Here is a 19132-nt window from a genome sequence, read left to right as displayed (position 1 = left end):
GAGATGCATCATGCCTCCTCTCACCAAAATGCAAATTCAGTAAGATGCACACAAGACAGTGCTTCATATTTATACACCGCTAAACGAAAAATGAATAGAGGTGGGATTAGTTGTGCTTTGCTTCTTGAGGATGATAAACACATGTATATTTATAACCCTGGCTATAGCCGTGCCAGAGTGAGCCATTCAGTGTAACAATGATGACAGTGTAAAATGCTGGAAGAGTCTGCATAGTGCGATAATCAGCTTTGCTAACCTGTATATATGCACACATCTATCTTATGGGGAGACATTTTTTCAAAGAAGGTATCATAGGTTATTCTACTACCTTGCTGTACACTAATGAGGAAATGAGGCAGTGTCTCATCCTCTAACCACTGCAGAATGGAGTGCAATTTGATGAGAGGGGAAATTTCACACCAAAATAACAAAGGATCATTCTTGGACTTTATAGTGGGAACTGAAAAGAGGACAAAACGTCTCAAGTGTTTTCTTTCTTCACATGCACAGGCTGAACAGGCTCAGTGCTCTAAATCAGAAGGAAAAATTTAGATAAGAAAAGTGCTCATGACAGTCAAGATAGATGAGTTGGACAAGAAAAGAAAACTAAGGCTGTGTCTGAAATTACTCCCTCATTCACTCTTTAACTACCCCCTATTTATATTGGATACTCTGGTAAACCACAGACTGTAAAGATAATGGAAGTAGCTACCATGATGTCACCCATTGGTTTGTGGACTCCTGTTTAAAAGTTCAGCATTTTGGCTGTCGACTTTTTTTTTTGTTTGTTTGGAGCCAGAAGTGACTATATTTGGGTGAGAGGCTGCTGAGGACACTATCCGCAGACATTCTGTCACTTAAAGCTTTTCGCCCTTAATTTTGCGTAACTTTAAGCCTTAGACAAATGTAAACAGGTGAAAAATATAAAAGAGACCAAAACTGTTTTTGCACCAGGCTGTAAACATGTTAACTTCTGCTGTAAAGTTGGACATTTTAACATGGGTGTCTATGAGGAGTGACTCAACTCTGAAGCCAGCCTCTAGTGGCCATTAGAGGAATTTCAATTTTTTGCACTTTGTGTTGGCTTTATTTTTAAGCCCTAAAGGTTGCTGCCTGTGGTAAAATGAGATTTCAGACACTTGGATGGCCTTAGTTATCATGCTAACGTTTAAAGATTTGCGTTAGACACAAAGTACAGTTGAGGTTGATGTAATGTCTTCATTTTTTCAGGTGTAAAACATCATATACTCCCTGCCTAGTTGTCTAAATAGATAGATTGCAAGACCATAGCTGTCAGAAATCATCTCCATCATATTCTGCATTGCATTAAGTCTTTATGCCGTTTTATTTAAGTATCCAAATTCTGAGAGTGTAAATACAGTATGTCCACTATATAGTACTCTCAACAATTCAAGGGAATGAAAAAAAGGGGTGTTCATGGCATCTACACTGCTTTCTGCACACAATCCCACAATGCAATGCAGAGCATTTTACAGATGCAGAAATTACTGTTGTGCATTTACATGATGATGCTTAATGATGATGACTAGTAAGTGTCTGAAACCCTAATTTACCACTCCCTATACAGTAAACTATTGAACATCATTATAGGGAGTAGTAAATAAGTGAATGAGGCATTGATTCTAAACACAAACATGTTCTGCCAACAGACCATTTTCACAGCAGACATTTTAACTGTCATAGTAGGAAAAGCACAGGTGTTACTCATAACATTAATGATGGCTTCGCACTATTCAAGCATCCCAATGAGTCATGACAGCCTTCAAATGACTCAGCATGAACACCAGGTCCCTGAAAGTGAAGCAGCAAAATAGACTTCAGCCATCATTTGATCATTTACACGTGTGCTTTTCATACTATGACATGACAAATATCCTCTGTAAAAAGGCAATGTTTTGCTGCAAACTATGAATACACGCATGAACACAGCCAATAGCACTCCACTAAACATATGTATTACTCTGTTGTTCATCGTCCAATGAATTGCTTTCCACACTTTAAATAAATGACACTACTTGAACACATATTTAATTATTTGCCAAAGAGGTTCACGGTTTGACTTCACATACTGAGATACATTTCTGCTTTATGTGCATAAAAAAATATTTAACTAAATATGTTGGTGAGTATATGTCTCCCACACCATCACATGGTAACTCAAATATAGTAAAATAAGTCCGATGTACAAGATTTGACATCCCTTATAATCCAATTTAACTAATAATATGTAGTTTCCAAAAACATATTGTCCATGACTCTGTTACCCCCAAAAAGATATTGTGATGACCAAAATAAAAATGAATTTAGTGCTATATTTTCTTAAAACAAGTTAAGTTTCTCCCAGAACAGTGAGATAACTGTCAAATCAAGTGTGCTATTGTCTCGACACAATGGGAGCGATGTGATCTGCACTCTCTGCTTCAAGATGCTTGTTGACGACCTAAAACAAGTGAAACCCTGTTAGGAACAGCAGCAATTATTTTGGCTGCAGATTGTTCACTTGTCTGAGGTAAGAGAAAGGTGCAGGCTGAATGCTAACCACGTGGGGAAGTAGAGGGATGGGAGCATTCATTCTGCTCACTGCATCCTCCGGAGAGCTACAGTGTGCGAGGCACAAAAAAAAAAAAAAAAGAGAAATAGAATGAACATTACTTTCCAGCGGTGTGGTTATTGATTCTGTTGCTCCTCTCTCTGGCCTTCCCACGCAGATTTACATGGAACATACACTGTATTTCTCCCTCCATCCCTCTGGCTTTTTGTTTAATACCACATGACTTTTACTGTGACTCGGCCAGCCATTGACCAGTCAGGCTGCTGCGTGTGTGTGTGTGTGTGTTCACACAGACAGGGTGTTAGCCTCGCCTGTGGCTCTGTAATGTCCGGTCTCGCTGATTTGTGCATCTCACACCACCTGTAGACAGGCCTGTCACGTTGTGTAGCTGCTGCGGCTTACATGCCTCAAGGACTGTGTGTGTGTGTGTGTGTGTGTGTGTGTGTGTGTATGTGTGTGTGTTTGTCCTTTACATGGGTTACGGGTCTGGTGTGTCTGAGGCAAGAACAAAGTATATATGTCTTCATCCATGTTTCTGCATGAGCGTATTGATTCTTCTTGAGTCAAGTGTGTGTGTAGGGATTGTGTATGAGTGTGTGTTTTTGCTTGTGTGTATGTGACCATCAATGCTCTCGGCTGTTGAGCAACCTGCCCAACAAAATCAGGATTGTCTCTGCTGTACTTGTTCTTTATATTTCTTCTGTATGTGCCTACATTTTCTATGCTTTCATACAGCATGTTTTATGGGTGATGTCATGGTAACTATGTAGATTATTTTTATAGTCTATGGATTTTCCATTAATTTGGTGTTTTGGTGATTGCCACAATAGCGCATTAAGATGGCGAGGGTGTGGATTATGAGCTAACAAGCTTGCCAATATCCATTTACAATAAATGTCAATAACTTTAAGTACTGTAGACATCTTAACTGGCTTGCTAAAAGGTTATTCATTGTTGGCAGTAAGGTTTTATAAATAAGTAATGACAACTGACGATGAAATTCATTTTAGGGTGTGCCACTGCTCAAATGCTCATAGCATTGGTAGCATCAGAGTTCTGTGGTCACTGCCTGGAGTTACTTGCAGGATATGGATCTTTGTTGGACTAGTCAAAGAGCAGTGAGCCACACCACATTGACTTTCCTGGCCTAGAACTTTTCTCCAATTACTGCAATTAAGCTGAATGACGTCACCCTATGGTTTGTGGACTGCCATTTTTGAAACCTTGAGTTGGGCAGTTTGGCTATGGCCATCTTGCTTTTTGGCGCCAGAAGTGACCAATGTTTGGGCAAAAGGTTGGAACTGTGGAGTGAATCTGACTGAGAAGCTGACAGACATCCTGTCACTTAAAGCAGCTCACCCTTAATTATGTGTAACTTTAAGCTTTAATAAAAATGTAAACAGTTGAGTGGGGGTCAGTGGGAACTGACTTGCTCTCGGGGCCAGTCTCAAATGGCCGTTCAAAGAACTGCAGTTTTTGTCACTTCCATATTTGCTTCATTTTTCAGCCCTGGAAGTTGTTGCTTGAGGAAATCAGTGAAAAGTAAAGAAAAAATTGTAAGCACAAAGACAAACTAAGAATCCCAAACCAAAAATAGGATCACAGGCAATACAGTCACACTGAAGATGCAAATCATTTTATTTTGAATCTCATTTATTCAGCTGGTTTAATGCTCCATCAATGTTATTTTTAACTTATATTTAAAGTTGATAGTGGGTTGCCAGGATTAACTGTGAGATGATGATGTACTGTTTGTGTACACGCTGAAACTCACAAGCCCTCCCCTCTCCTTCCTCCCTTGCCTTTCTCTGTTGCCATGGATACAACAGGCGGTTGCCAAGCGAGGAGGACGGCTCAGTGTCAAGTAACGGCTCCGGGAAGCTGAACACCAGCAAGAGCTCCTCGGCCCGAAGGACGGCGACGGGCAGCAGCACCAAGAATGGCAAGGAGGAGCTTCACAAGAGGAGCACCAACGGTGAGGAGGAAGAGGGGGTCAGAGAGGAAATATGGAGAAGGGGGGTGGTTAAAGAGAGAGAAAGAAATACAAAGAAGGAGTGAGTGAGGGAGGAAAGAGAGAAAGGTGACAAATAAATACTGAGATGGACAGACAAACACACTGATGGAGAGATAAAAAGAGAGATATTCATTCAGTTCTTAATATTAGCACCAACCACAAAGTCTGTCATTGGTAATAAACAAGTGTTGATCAGCCCCTCCCCCCACACACACACACACACACACACACACACACACTCTCACACCTTCTTATACTGTAATACTTCACCCAAAGGATAATTAATATGAGCTAATGAAGTGCACAAGAGTACAGAATGAACACAGTGACTCAGCCTGCTGCTTCATCACGAAAGTGTCAGTGACGACACAGATACTCAACACACAGACACACACACACACAAACTGTCGATATCGCTCTTAACTGGATCAAAAGAGACATCTAAGGTGTTTGTATTTCAGTATTTAAGTGTTTTCATTTGGCTTGCTTCAGTGCTCTTTGGGGATAAAAGCCAGTGGTTGGCAGAGTGGGTGCCATAAGCACTGCATCAAGTTACTTTAGAGTAGAATCACAGAGGAAGGACAGGAAAGTGGGAGAGTTGTCAGAGAGTTGTGACAGCATACTGTCAGATTAGGTGTTATTTAAATCTATACAACCCACAGCATGCGGTTTGTGCATTAGAAAAATGACTCAGCGTTAAACCTGTGACACTCGGAGGGATCATCATCCTGGGGGAAGAGACATTGATACACTGTGTAGCTATTAAAAACAAATTAGCGCTTTAATTTCCAACCATTTTTTTAATTAAGGTTGCAGGTATATTAGCAATTATCTCCATCTAGTCATACGTACACACTTAAACACAAATAAAATCCAGCAGGTATGACTGACAGTATAACTTAATCACACCATAGGGTGTGGTTACACATCTCTGTCTCCACAAAATCATGTTTGTATACAACTAATTTGAAACAGCAAATACATTTTGAGGGAAATAATGCTGAGCAGCATTTGTTGGGCTAATTTGTAGGATATCATAAGAACCATTCTATGAGGATACTTTGCATAATAAGGAAATGTTGCTAATTAAAAATTGCAAAAATGTTGATACTGAACATAGGAGGAAAATTCAAACCTTTAAATTAAGACTTGGGAAATTAATTGAGGGGACCCTCATTTTCAGTGATGCCGCGCATGAACAAAGACATTAAAAACAACCAATAAGCAAACAAAGAACCATCATTCATATCAATTAAAACAGAAATCAAATCATACAAAACAACAACAGCATTAAATGGTCGCTAAAAGTAGAAATACAGGCTGATAAACATGCTCAGGTGTAGATGTATAGTTAAAAGCATTTACACTCAATTAAGACAAGATCAGAAATGAGGCATTTAAACAGTCATAAAGGTGGCAGTGTCCAAGTTTAAGGTCTTTTGCAGATTGTTCCATGTAGGAGCAGTGTAAGAGAATGACAGCGTTCACTGACAACGTATTTCGTTTTCCACTAAACTAGGCAATCTTGCAATGCACTATCCACTCGTAGTGACCACCAACCGTGATCTTTCCCTAAAATTAACCAAAGTGCATTTGTTGCCAAAACCTGAAACAGGAGTCTGGATGGGAACCCTGGACACAGTCCCCCCAACTATTCCCTTAAGTAGTTACCATTCAGTGCTGATTATATTGTAATTGTTAGCTATGAGGAAAACAAAATTTAACAGAAAAGCAGGGCCGCCCATGAGGTGGGAGAAGCTCTTTGGGGCCTAGCCGCTAGAGGGGGCCAATGAAGGCAATAATCATATTTATCCAAACATAACCAAATTTCATTTTGAACCCAAATGATGATCATTACTTACAAGACAATTAAACTTTGTATTCATTGTTGCTTTTGTAAAATGTAAACTGTTACATAATGAAACCCCCCCCTCTGGAAAATGGTAGGAGTCACTTTTTTGTACACAATAATGGAAAACAAACAAACAAAAAAATAAAAATATGGGCAGCAAATGACCTTAAAAATGTACTGAACTAAACTAGGAGAGAAACAGCGTGTGCATGCATTAATATGAGTAAAGCAGATTTGAGGAAGGCCCATTCACTGAATATTTTCAGTATTTTCAGGGGCTCCTGCAGAAAAACATCGACAAAAAAATTTTACGAGACCAAAAAGCAGCATTTCACTAGTGTAAAGATTGAAGTCTGTCACATATCTGACTTCACTGAGCATCACTGATGGGTGTGGTTGTGTGTGGTCAGAGTACAACCCAAACCTCTCTCTTAGAAATTATATTTGTATGTTACTAAACTGCTTTCTTAATTACCTTGCTGTGGTGACATAATTGCTGCCTGGCTTATGGTCAGAGGCAACATTTCATTCAGACAATAAAGCACAACATTAATGCACTGTGCAGGCTTCTTAAATGCCCATATTTCCAGGGATCTCCTACCTCTGTATCAGATTAATATTCTATATGTTCAGTGCAAAGCCTCAAGTTCCTTTTTTTTTAATTTTTTTTTATGACAGCACCATTAGAAAAAACTCCACATTTTGCATATGGGTAGATAACATCATTCAAACTGGTATTTTTGGACTTGTGACTTAATATGAAATTCTGTGTGTTTGCAGAGTGCACAGCTGTAAAGCTATGTCCTTGAAAGGTCAGAGAGGTTTGATAGGTCAAAATTTGTTTGGAGTGTTATCCATCTACACAGCTTGCTCTCCAGTGTCCAGAATATAATACTATTCATATTTGGGTAAATATTCCCGTTCAGATACAGTATAATAAGATACATATGCTTTGATCTGCAGCACCTGTTATCAGTGGCAGTAAATATACTGCATCTTCCAGATTATTTATTTAACAGATTAGCAAGCAGATCTTTTTCCAGCTTTGCCAACTCACAGTTGGTTGCATAAACATTGCTCCGATTGCTGATAACGCTGCGACGTTGCTTCTGTTCAGTGACATTCCAGGACGCTGTGATTTTCAATCTCTTTTGCATCAGCAAGCCAGTGTTCACAGTAATTTGTGTGATTTATAGTGTTTATGCAAGCAAATGAATGAATACCCAGAGGAGAGGAAGAGGGGATGAATAATTGTTTAATTTTCTCACTACTGTTCACAGAGAAACCAGAGATGGACAGAACTGTTTTTTAGAAAAAAAAAAACATAGAGAGATGAAAGAAAAGCCAGCTGAAGCGCTGTTCATGAAAATGACAGATTAATAAAGGTGTAAATCCAGTAAACTAGAAGCATAAATCCAGAGAGAAAGAGGATTCAAAACCATGTGGAGGATAATAAACTACAGTACTGATAAAAATATGGCAAAAACAGAAATGACAAGAGGGGTAAAAGAATGCAGAAAGGTCAAGTGAAGTAAATCTAAATGTGGTTGGTGTAGTTATTCCACAGGGGAACATAGGGGAGACCTGGAAAGGTTGTAACATTTTTGACAATTCTGAATGTATCCCGGTTTCTACCCTCTAAAGCTTGGTAAGTAGCACACTGTATCTTGTTTCTTTTCTTCTTTCTTTTAATCTGTTCACAAACAGAAATATATTAATTACAAGTTGTGGTTTTATGTGAAATTACATGATGGAATTTTTTTACTTGGCGGCTGTACTGTAATTCCTCTCAAAGCACAGGCAGACAGAAGTGGCTTTGCTACTGGTTTATTTAATGCTTCTCTCCAAATCCACTGAAAACTAAACACACAGTATAAACAAGGAAATACTGAGACTATGTTAGCTTAGTATAAACAGCAGCATGCACAGCATATAGAATAACATTTTACCAGAGTAAAATACAGACAAATAAGGCAAAATTCCTCACATGGCTCCATGCTGCAAATAGTGAGTTGTCTTCAGAGGTTTCTGTTTAACCGCTGACATCAATCGAGGTCTGTTGTCAAAATGGAACATTAAATTGTCCGTGCCTGCTGCTCACTTAGCAGAGTTGTGACTCTTAATCACACAACACACATTTGACCTAAGCCACGCCCCCTCCACTCACGAGGACAAAATATCAACATTCACTGACCGGCGCTATGGCAGGTGTCACAGTACACGGCATTTCGCAGGAGGCAATTGATGATTTTTGGGGACATAAAGATCAGATGTCATTGAAAAGTAACCAAAAGGGCCTAAACTACGCATTGGAGGGATATATTCATCATTTTATTGTTGAGAAGGTCGATGAAAAGCTTAAATTACAAGCCAAAATTTACAGGTCACAGTTGCCGTCGCCATCAAAGACAACAAGTTAAAGTGCCACTGAAGTTAAGGTTTTTGGCTCAGAATATGAGAAAAGGATAACGGCCTTTTTACCATCTTTACCAAGAGTGTCTCTCCGTTAGTTTGGTGCTACAGTATTTACACTGAATCATTCAGCATAACGTTTGCCAACCTTTGTTATCTCTGCGATTGCAGATAAGTTAATGAAGCTAAGCTCCAGAAGTTAACGTTAGCTTAACTAGAGCCCTTTGGACAACAGCTAACAATGATGTACGATCACCAAAGTACAAAACAGCTATAAAATAGGCTAATGAACTCCCAGCAAACAAGGTGACATGATGAACAACGCAGCTAGGAGCTAATGTCAGGCTAACTTTAGCTAACGTTAGCTAGAGATGTTAAAGATAACTTTCTATTTCTTTCCAGCAAAGTGACAATATGTTGCCTCAAACACGATGTTGTCTTACCTTAAAACAGATGTAGACATCATTGTTAATCTTATTCACGTTGAGTTGATGTTGTGGTCTAACGTTACCACACAACTTTATCCAAAGGAGACACTTTTCTCGGTTGAGATGTGGTTTAGGAAAGGGTAAAAAATATACCCCGTCGCCGAGCCTCTCAGGATACCTTGTGTTGGAGTTGCATGTACTCCATGCACACCGTTTGACCATTTTTAAACTTCAAATCTCAGAAAAAGCTCATAAAACTGAATGAAACTGACTTTCTGTAATGCATTTCAATGAACGTCCAGGCAGAGAATGTCCAAGCGGAATGGCTATATGCACTGTGATTGGCTCATCGCGTTTGAGGGCGGGGCTTAGCTGTAGGTCAATTACTTGTACTAAATAGAATAATAAATAACAAATGCAACAAATTAATTTTCAATTATCCAGGTCTCAGAAAAAGTAAAAAAAAAAAAAATACAAATGATGTAAACAACATAATGGCAACAATTATTATTCTTATTATTCAATTATTATTATTATTCTATTGTATTTATTCTGATTTTAAATTACACCAGCATCTGTTATTTAACACCTGTATAGGAATAGGTTCAAATTAAATCAGCTGTGTAGTGTGTGTGTGGGTGAGTGTGGGTGAGCCAGTAAAGGATATTATCTGCTTCATCTAGCATATTTGATACATTGTGAATGTCTTTAATCATAGCTGTACCTGCACTGTGCTACCACATCAACATAATGATGTTCCAGTTGCATTTTTTTATACCAACAGCGCTTTGCTGCTGATAAAGACGGCTGTTATTAATTAGGAGAAAACAAACTATTGGCAGCCAAAGAAAAAAGCCAACCCCAGATTTATTCTAATTTTGAAACAAGCTTTGTCTGCCAGGTGTTTTCAGATGTGTGCTGCTTACAGTCTGGCACCTGATCACTTCCTTTTTGTAAATTCCCAACCTCACCCCTGAGCTGTCCCCAGGAAGGTCCTGAACACAGCAAAATAAGAAGAAAATAAGAAAATACAGGCAGAGGGCAGGGTCTCTGCAGATAAATACACCGCAACACACTTCTAGTGAGTCATTAGTGATGATTGAGAGGGATTACTTTTGTACCTACTTTGTTTTTTAAGGAAAATCCAGTATAGTATACGCTCAGTTGATTGAAGACACCTTTTATTTCCCGTTTCCCTATCATAAGATCATTCATATCAGTGTTGTTTGCATATTGATAATGACAGATGATGATAACATTCAACAGTTGCATCTCATTAGTCAGTCACAGATGCTGCAGGTACATCAGCAAATAAAAACAGTATGGATGTTGTTGCTGTCAGGGCGTAATTACTAAGAACATCACTGCTGCAGTGTAATGTGAGTCTCTTCACTGGATGGATTAGCCACTATTACTCAGCTGAAGTACACAAGCCTGAAAACAGGTCGATTCAGTGTAAACAGGGGGTTACAGTGCAATCAAAATGTGTTATGGGATTTATTTTTCATTAAAGCAGTAGATGACTTTTAGGGCAATTCATCTTAAATAGCTGATGGTGTAGAATTTAATGCTAAAGGTGAGAGAAAAGGGAGATAACATGCAACAAAGGCTGCAGTATAGATTTGATTGACCCTCAAATTGATCTTCATCCCCAGATCAATCCTCAGTGTTTGTGAATCTAAATGTTAAAGACGCTGGTCTCTCTCTGAAAGGTTTAAATGCAAAGTATGTTCATGACCAGCACATAGTTACATAACACCTTTTTGTCAGAAAAAACAGACGGACTTTGCCATTTCTATAGCCACGCTGTTAGTGTGGCTAAAACCTCATCTCTGTACTTGTAAGCAATAAATAGATCACTGCAGGCATAAAGCAATAAACAGTCAAAAAGCAAAGCACTTGTCAACAAGCTGTCAGCTGAGTCACATTGTTTATCTCCTTGTGTACAGAAAACACTCAAAAAATTGCCCTTTGTAACAGTTGCTGCAAAATGAAGTGATTTTATTCCAGTAATACAAACTTTGTAGGAACAAATAAAGCTACATAATTAGATTTAATGTTAAAGTGGAATCAACATTGTACTCTGTGTTCTACATCTGTTGTGACAATAGAAATGGTCTGACGGCAGCCACCAGTGTTCAGAGTACATGTTATTTACATGCACTGTCGTAGTTTCCAGTCTGGTTCACAGGCTGCTCGTGACGCCACCTGTGTTGACCTTAGCTGTCACACTGTAATAGGCGGTGCAGGAACAGCAACAAATAAAGCAGGCTGAGCTGCAGCCAGGATGAATGGTGACAGTGTGGGTTTGGAGCTGAGTTAATGGCAGACTGTTGTAGCCCTACAACGAAGCAGTCTGCCATATGATGTCAGTCAGGCAGTGAGTCACAGTGGACCCAGTACAACTCAACACTGTCCATCTGCTGCTCCCTGCAATAACATACACACAGGAATACATAGAGGCTCATATATTGGAAGAAGCAGAGCTCACGCCATACAGCTGATGTTTTCTCCCCCGAGCCAAACAACATAACACTGCAGTTTTTTTGTTGTTTTTTTTAATTCCTGAGCCCTGAGTTAGTAGTATATTGCTATATATAACATAATTTGGAGAGTTGCCATGACAATGAATAAATCTTACATTAGAGACAGAGTTAGACAAATGTCATTATTTTTGGAGTGCATAGCAAGGCCAGCGTGAGCATGGACACAACAAAAGTTGTTGAAAAGCAGTAGAAAGTCAAAAAGCCTACTCTCAGAATTCTGCATTAACACGCTCGTGCAGATACTATTCTGTTACACACACACACACACACACACATGCGCTGAAAAAACATGCAAACATTTTTGGTTCTTACATAGTTTTTGCTACTAGTCCCAAAGCAATATCTGTCTTACAATGCTTTATGCAGTACCTTCCTTAAAGGAAAACTTCACCCACAAAATTATCATTTGTATGTCAGTTACTTATGCTATGTTTTAACAATGTAGGACTTAACTGCTCTTGTACAAACATTCACACACTGCTCCTCACCGTGACTCATTAAAGGGATAGTTGACATTTTGGGAAATAATACATGTGAGATCAATACCACTTTCATAATGTATCGTCTTTGCTATGCTAAGCTAATAATCTGTTGCCTGATATCAGACAGAATTGTTTACTTGTTACGCTCCGTTTCCATCTTCAGTCTGACATCCAGTTTAACTGATTTCAGTCAGGAAAGGGGGGATTAAATTTTCCCTAACCAAGCACAAGAATCCAAGAATCTGAAGTCCGCCAGTCCACACTGGTTCAGCCATGCAAACATACTGGTTTAGCTGGGGTTTTACTTAAAGAGTGGAGCTGTGTGAAGTTAAAACATAGTATTTGCAATCTGGATAGCAGTATTTATCTTGTCTACAGTGATAGCCATGTTGTTATTACTCCTCATTACTTGACTACAGCTGACAATGACATCAGTCCTTTTGGTGGTGCTGATTGGCCACATGTTACTCCCTGGGGCGCTCACTGATCATTTTTTATTTCAGCTGAGGCACCGATAAGGGTCCGTACACATGCCATGTGTTTTGCACCATCAAATCCGTTGTTGTCAATGTAAACAACTAAAAGGCGTGCTCAAAATCGAGAGTGATGCTGTGGTGGCGTGCAAGCATTCCCAAGTGCCTAATTTTCAGGGTGTCATGGCTGTGCCTCAAGATAAATAAAATTCAGCTTTTAGAGTGCAGCAATGCACACAGTGTCACGTGACCTTTCTTGTATTATTATCAGTCTTTGGCAAATATGGAGGGAAAGATGATCGTTTTTGTGCAGGGCTACCCAGAGCTTTACATCTGGCCCACAGACATTTAAAGCCAATTACACACTTAAATAACAACGCCTAGAAGAAGATCAGCCTTGAGCTCTGGATTTCTGGTAAGTACTGTAGGCCTTGATATGGTGCTGGTTATGGTCGCTTGGCAACATCAGGTGCAATCTGCTTAATTGCCTTTGAAAGTTGTCACAGAGTAAGCACAAGAGTAGCACCCTGCGCTCAACTTGGTGGTAGAAGACACAGCATGTGCTGACCCTAATGTGGTAATCTGCCAAATTTGTGATAATGTCTATGCGACATCACAGCCACCTGCAGGTACTGTCTCTGTCTGACTCTTGTTAACCAATTTGTCCTCCTCTTCTTCCCAGACCCGTACGAAGACCATTCAGGCTCTCTGCGTCTGATCACCATTAAACCCATGACTGCTCAGCCAACCTACTCCTACCCCTCCTCCTCATCCCACAGCCAAGACTCTGTGGTCCTCAACGGGGAGGTGAGTCTGCACACACACGTATACATAATGTACACACACCCTCAAGGCTTTACCGCACTCAGCTGTGAGGTGAATCTGCAGCGCTGACAGTGAAGAGCAGAGCAAAACTAGAACATCGTCATGATGAGTCACACAGATACATACAGTACAGCTTAATTTGGTAGCCATGTACATTAATAAGGCAGGTCTTCTTCAGTCGTATTGTTTATGTTTGAAACTGTTACTTTATGTCTGTGATTCCCAAGAGAGGTATTTGTGTCCTAAATACATGCAGCGCAAAGTTGCAGTTGCATGGCTGAGCACATTTGCAATACGGTGGGTGATGTGGGTAAAGGGGTACCTCAGTTCGTCTGACAGGGCCGTCGGGGTGCATCAGGCGAAAAAAGGTTGCTAACAGCTTTATGTTACATTCTTCAGTTTCAGGCATCTGTTTTGGTGCCCTCACTGTACTGTAGTATTATCATAACATATCCTCTGGGACACATTGCACTAATGCTGAATTTAGCCGTTGTTATAAACAGTTTGCTTTCTCTCCTCCTCTAATCTCTCTGTCTTGTCACTTTCCTGGCTGCCCAGCCTGTTACCTCTCACTGTTTTCCTCCTTATTTCACTGTGATACACAGGCTGATAATAATTTATCCTTCAGACTATTAACATGAAACGGGAAAATCACCTCAGGGTTTTCTGGTGTTCCAGTTCATCTGCAATTGATTGGGTGTACATTAGCAGAAAAGATCATGTTTAGGGCATGACATGTTCTACGATTATCAAGCTGTGGGGAATGTTTGCTAAAACACATTGATCTGTCTTAGGCAAATATCATACAATAAAAAGTTATCATAAAAAATAGCCATGGAGCCAGGAAAATATGATTACCTAAATGTAATACTTGGAATAAATTGATTGTAGGCAAACCATGGTGGGCTGAAGCAGAAGTCGGACATCGAGCACTATAGGAACAAACTGCGCCAGAAGGCCCGGAGGAAGGGCTACGGAGAATTCTCTCTGTCCGAGAGTGGCAGCCATGGTTACAGTCACCGTGACACCAGGCACAGTCGGCACGATAACGGGGTCAAGGAGCCAATGACCGCTGAGGAGAAGAGGGCCTCCTTCGCAGGATGTCATAAGAGGTATGGAGTAAACTTTGTGGGGGTTCCAGAGACATAAAAAAGAGCAGTTATTTAGTCTAAGTATAATTAGATGCACATTATCATTGGAATCATACCAATATTTCTCTACTCACAGGCCCTAAGTGCACTGCAGATAGTTAAACAAATCAAACGTATCAACCAAAAGCTCACCAAATGTTATGACAGTTATCCAAAAATGTTTGACAGTCCCAAAATTAAAGGATTAGACTTCAGTATCAAAGCAGAGTCCTATTTTATTATTGAAGCGCATGAAATATTTTGGGTTTGTTCCATTTCATTTCATCATTATTTGAGCAGTGTAACTGCTTAAAGTGCTTTACAACTTTTTCATCAAGAACTCTAGATTCTGTACTGTAGAAGTGTAGCTGTAGAGCACAGTTGCTAAGCAACACATAAGGAGCGAGTGAGTAGGGTGATTTTTGGTCAGCACATTAATATTTACAGTTCATACAGATAAGTGTCTGTTTTGTTTCTCTTTGTCTCAAACGGATTTAACAACATTCAACCTTTACACAGTTCATGAATCATTTTATATTTGCTGTTCAGGCAAAGAAAAGCTCCTATTTTCCCTCTGAAACTTGAACTGAAAGGCATAATTTGGATCTTTTGAAGTGGGGTTTTATGAGGTACGTAACCATAATCAGTGTACTGCCTACAGTAGGTGGTGGTTTGCGCACCCCCTGATTGGAGAAGTGGCAAGAGTACTGACATGGAAGCTAAGCAATGTACTGCTTTGGACAGGGGGCAGCAACAAAGTGGATGTTAGTAACCTTAAAAGAAGTCCCACCTAAAAAAAAAAAAAAAATCAGTAACATTTTAAGCGTATGCTATCTGTAGAATATTTTCATGGCTTTACCTTGCCGTCAGACAGCGATTTCTGACAGGAAAGCTGTTAATGCCTTTAGTTCCTCAAAACCACCGGTGTCTCATTCAGTTAGCTTGTTGAATCCGAACGAACCCTTTTAAAGGCCAAAGTCACACAATAACACAAACAAACAAAGAAACTAGAAGAAGACGAAGAAACTAAGAGTCTGGCTTTCAAGGTAGTGATATAACAGTTTCAGTTTCCTGTCGGAAATCGCCGCATGATCTTAAGGTAAAATAGGACATACACAGAAATTTTCAGACAAGACATTTTCATTTATTAAGGAATTTGTTTGAAATAATTTCAAAATAAAATAAAAAAGGTCAATAAGGTTAAACTAAGTGTAAGAATTCTGAATTTATTAAGTGATTCTAAACACAACTTGTTTCCACAGTAAAATGAATTGAGAGTAAATATGATTTGCAATAAATTATAACAGTTTACTCAACAGTTGTTCTGTTTATGGGCACCATCTTCTCTCATACACTTTACTTACTGTGTGGAGGTTTGAGGAAAACATATAAACCAATCACAGTTTTCTTGCTTCAAAAGAAAGCGATCAGAATCTAAATCCAATAAATAAATTATGCATAATTTCACAGGCACTCAAATTTAGTTGTAGAATTTGTAGATATTTAAAACAGCACTGATGTACAAAGCATACAATAACATGTTACCAAATGAGAGAATGTCAGTATGAACTGAGAGGGAATTTTATGTTCACAAAAACAAAGACCAGAACGTGTAAAACAAAGATGTGTTTTAGTATTTGGAGTAAATTTGCGGGATGGTTTTGAAAGGAAATGAAAGTGTGTAATACACACATTAGGTTTAAAAGATTATTTAAACACAAGATAATTCACAAATGTAAAACTGAAGTATGAGCACCAGATTGTTTGGGATTTTTGGGTGGACTATAGGCCTATATAATGTATATATACTATCTTATATATATTCAGTGAGGGAAAGGGAGCTGACAAAAAAAGAAATAATGCGAAAAGGGTAGGTGCAATAAGCTAAGGCTTCAGCCTATCTTTTTTTTTTATTTATTTATCCTTTTTTATTGCTAAAAAAGCATGAACTTAATGTTTATTCATTGTCCATCTACCAGTGTAGTTGAGTTTTCTACGTTGGAAAATGACCAAAATAAATTGAACTTGGAACTAGGTTACCTAAAATTCAAATGTTGATGTTTCTGGACCCCATATTCTTCCCTAAAGTTTAGAGGACAGTTTGCTCCAGTATTGCCCTGAGCTGTAGTTACAGTGTTTAGAGTGTTTTTTCTTCCACCTCTCCATCAGGTTCTCCCACCCGCGGGAGCCCACCTATTGGAGCCGACAGTCTCTGAGCAGCCCGAGCCCGGTAGAGACAGAGATGGACCTGCTGGTGCTGAGAGAAAGATCCAGGAGAGGCATCCGAAACAACGGCTACGATGTGAGTAACTGTACAAGTCATGGCCCTTCTTATGAAAGCCCTGCAATGTTCTTTTGTGCTTTAGAACACTAAGCCAGAAATTAAGTCAGCAGTTCACAGAAGAACATGTCAGATGCAGGAAAAGACAGTGAATAAAAACATTTTAGTGATCTGAAGCAAAGACCTCTGTAACCTAAAATTTTAACCGGGACCAAGTGAATAGAGGATGTGAGGGATTTAATGTGGGAGATATTTAGAAAAGTACCCAGCGGCAAGACCACGCAAAGCTTTGAAGAAAGTTGGATCCTGTAACAAACTGTAATAGCCGCTGAGGTCCAACTGCTGACCAGGTGAGTCATACAGAGCGATGACGAAACCGTGGACGGTTCCCTCTCACATGATGGTTGTGGCGAAGTAAAGCTCTGCCACTTTGTCAAACGAATGAAATAATCTCCTGAGAGCATTTATAACTTTAATCCTTTCTCTCCCTCCTTTACTCCGACTCCGACGCTGCGAGCTCACACCCAGAGGATTATCAAATCACCTTTCGATGAACTTTATAAACCTGCGCCAAACACAAAGATGAAGATTGAGAGAGTAAGACAGAAGAGGAGGAAATGACAAAAAGATTAGAGAAAAAGTGATCCCTTCATTTTAGCGACGGCAGAGAATAGAGAGAGGAAGAAAGGAGGAGATAAAATGGGGACAGATAGAGAGTGTGAGTGAAATCTCTTTATGCTGCTTCTCTGCTGCACCACAGTAACAGCAGTGACCGTGCTACCTAGCTGAATGTCAATGACTCTGAATATGATTATAGCCTATTCATGGATTCAGATGGGAGGCTCGATAGCTGTTAATAGCCTTGGATGCACCAAACTGTTTGAAACGGCACGAGGAGAACAGAGTGTGTTTGAGCAGGAGCATGTATGATTGTGTGCATTGGTACAGTCGGTGTATAACCTCTCTGTTTGCTTTCATGCTTTAGAATTTTTGCTACAGTATGAACAGCACACAACTGTATACAATGTATTTATGCTGGTTTGGAGCTACAGCTGTTCCCTGCCTCTTGTTTGTACTGTTTTGGATTGTACACAGGTATGTGAGGTTATGCATTGCGTTCGAGCTGTGTAATGATTTAATATAATTATAGGTCAATTTTCAGTGCAATCCTGTGATAATAACAACGCTAAAAGGGTCTTTTCAGCTACTCTGCAATAACTTTATGCACTCAGTGTACGATCAGCAGCTTTACACAACCTAAAATTGAAAATAATAACTCAATTTACTCTTAAAATAAAAGGCCAGCATAGACCCACACAAGACTCAAACCCCAGTCTCCTGTGTGAAAAGTCCTCTTCCTCACTCATTCATCCACCACATCCTACTCCCTCCGTGGACTGTGACACCCTTTATACTACGTCACCTGACTTTCTGCCACTTCATTTGAAAACTCACCACTTTAATCTCATGGAATATCCAAGATTGTCTAGTACTAGCCCTAACCGTGACCTTTTTGCCCAAATCTTAACCATGTTTGACATTGACGCATCAACACAATGAATACTAGGCAATCACAGCATGTAGTGGGATTCATAATTGTAGGGACAGGTGCAAATAGTGAATCCATTCATTTAATTAATTTATGGGATTTTGTATAAAACTTCTAAACGGTTGCAACTTGTGTGTGTGTGTGTTACATCTTACACGTGTCTTATAGAGCAGGGATTTTGGTACTTAAACCCCAGGGGGTGTGTGGCAGAGAGCGGAGGAGGTGCTGATTCAACTGTATGGTTATTTCGGAGGATGTAGTTTGTGGTGCTACTGAACTGTATCGCCTTGTACTCACAGATGTTCGTATTATTTTGGTTTCCCCGTTTATATCACTGAAGCAAGGCTTCATAACAGGAACATCTGCCAGTATAACGCAGTGCAGTTCAACAGCACCACAAACTCCATCCACCAAAATGATACACAGTTGAGCCAAAACCTGAACTGGCAACTGAATGTTTATTACATGTGATTGTAACTGATGTGGTGATGTCGTCCTGCTGCAGGAGAAGCTGCTCCATTAAGCGTATAGATCTGATGATTACACCTGATGATCAGAGAGAAAAAAC

General features: G+C 39.6%; 1 protein-coding gene across 2 annotated transcripts in view; it reads left to right on the top strand.

Annotated features, from left to right (window-relative positions):
• The window catches only part of kiaa1549la (KIAA1549-like a), a 130453-nt gene that overhangs the window by 97132 nt on the left and 14189 nt on the right, over positions 1 to 19132 (top strand). For both annotated transcript variants that reach the window (XM_049573634.1, XM_049573633.1), the window contains exons 14-17: positions 4402 to 4547; positions 13462 to 13586; positions 14496 to 14716; positions 16904 to 17036. In XM_049573634.1, coding sequence (XP_049429591.1) covers positions 4402 to 4547; positions 13462 to 13586; positions 14496 to 14716; positions 16904 to 17036 — 625 coding nt within the window. The remainder of the gene's footprint in view (positions 1 to 4401; positions 4548 to 13461; positions 13587 to 14495; positions 14717 to 16903; positions 17037 to 19132) is intronic.

Source organism: Epinephelus fuscoguttatus, linkage group LG4 (genome assembly GCF_011397635.1).
Source record: "Epinephelus fuscoguttatus linkage group LG4, E.fuscoguttatus.final_Chr_v1".
NCBI lineage: Eukaryota > Metazoa > Chordata > Actinopteri > Perciformes > Serranidae > Epinephelus > Epinephelus fuscoguttatus.
The sequence above is the reverse complement of the archived record's forward strand: the minus strand, read 5'-3'. Positions and strand labels throughout refer to the sequence as shown.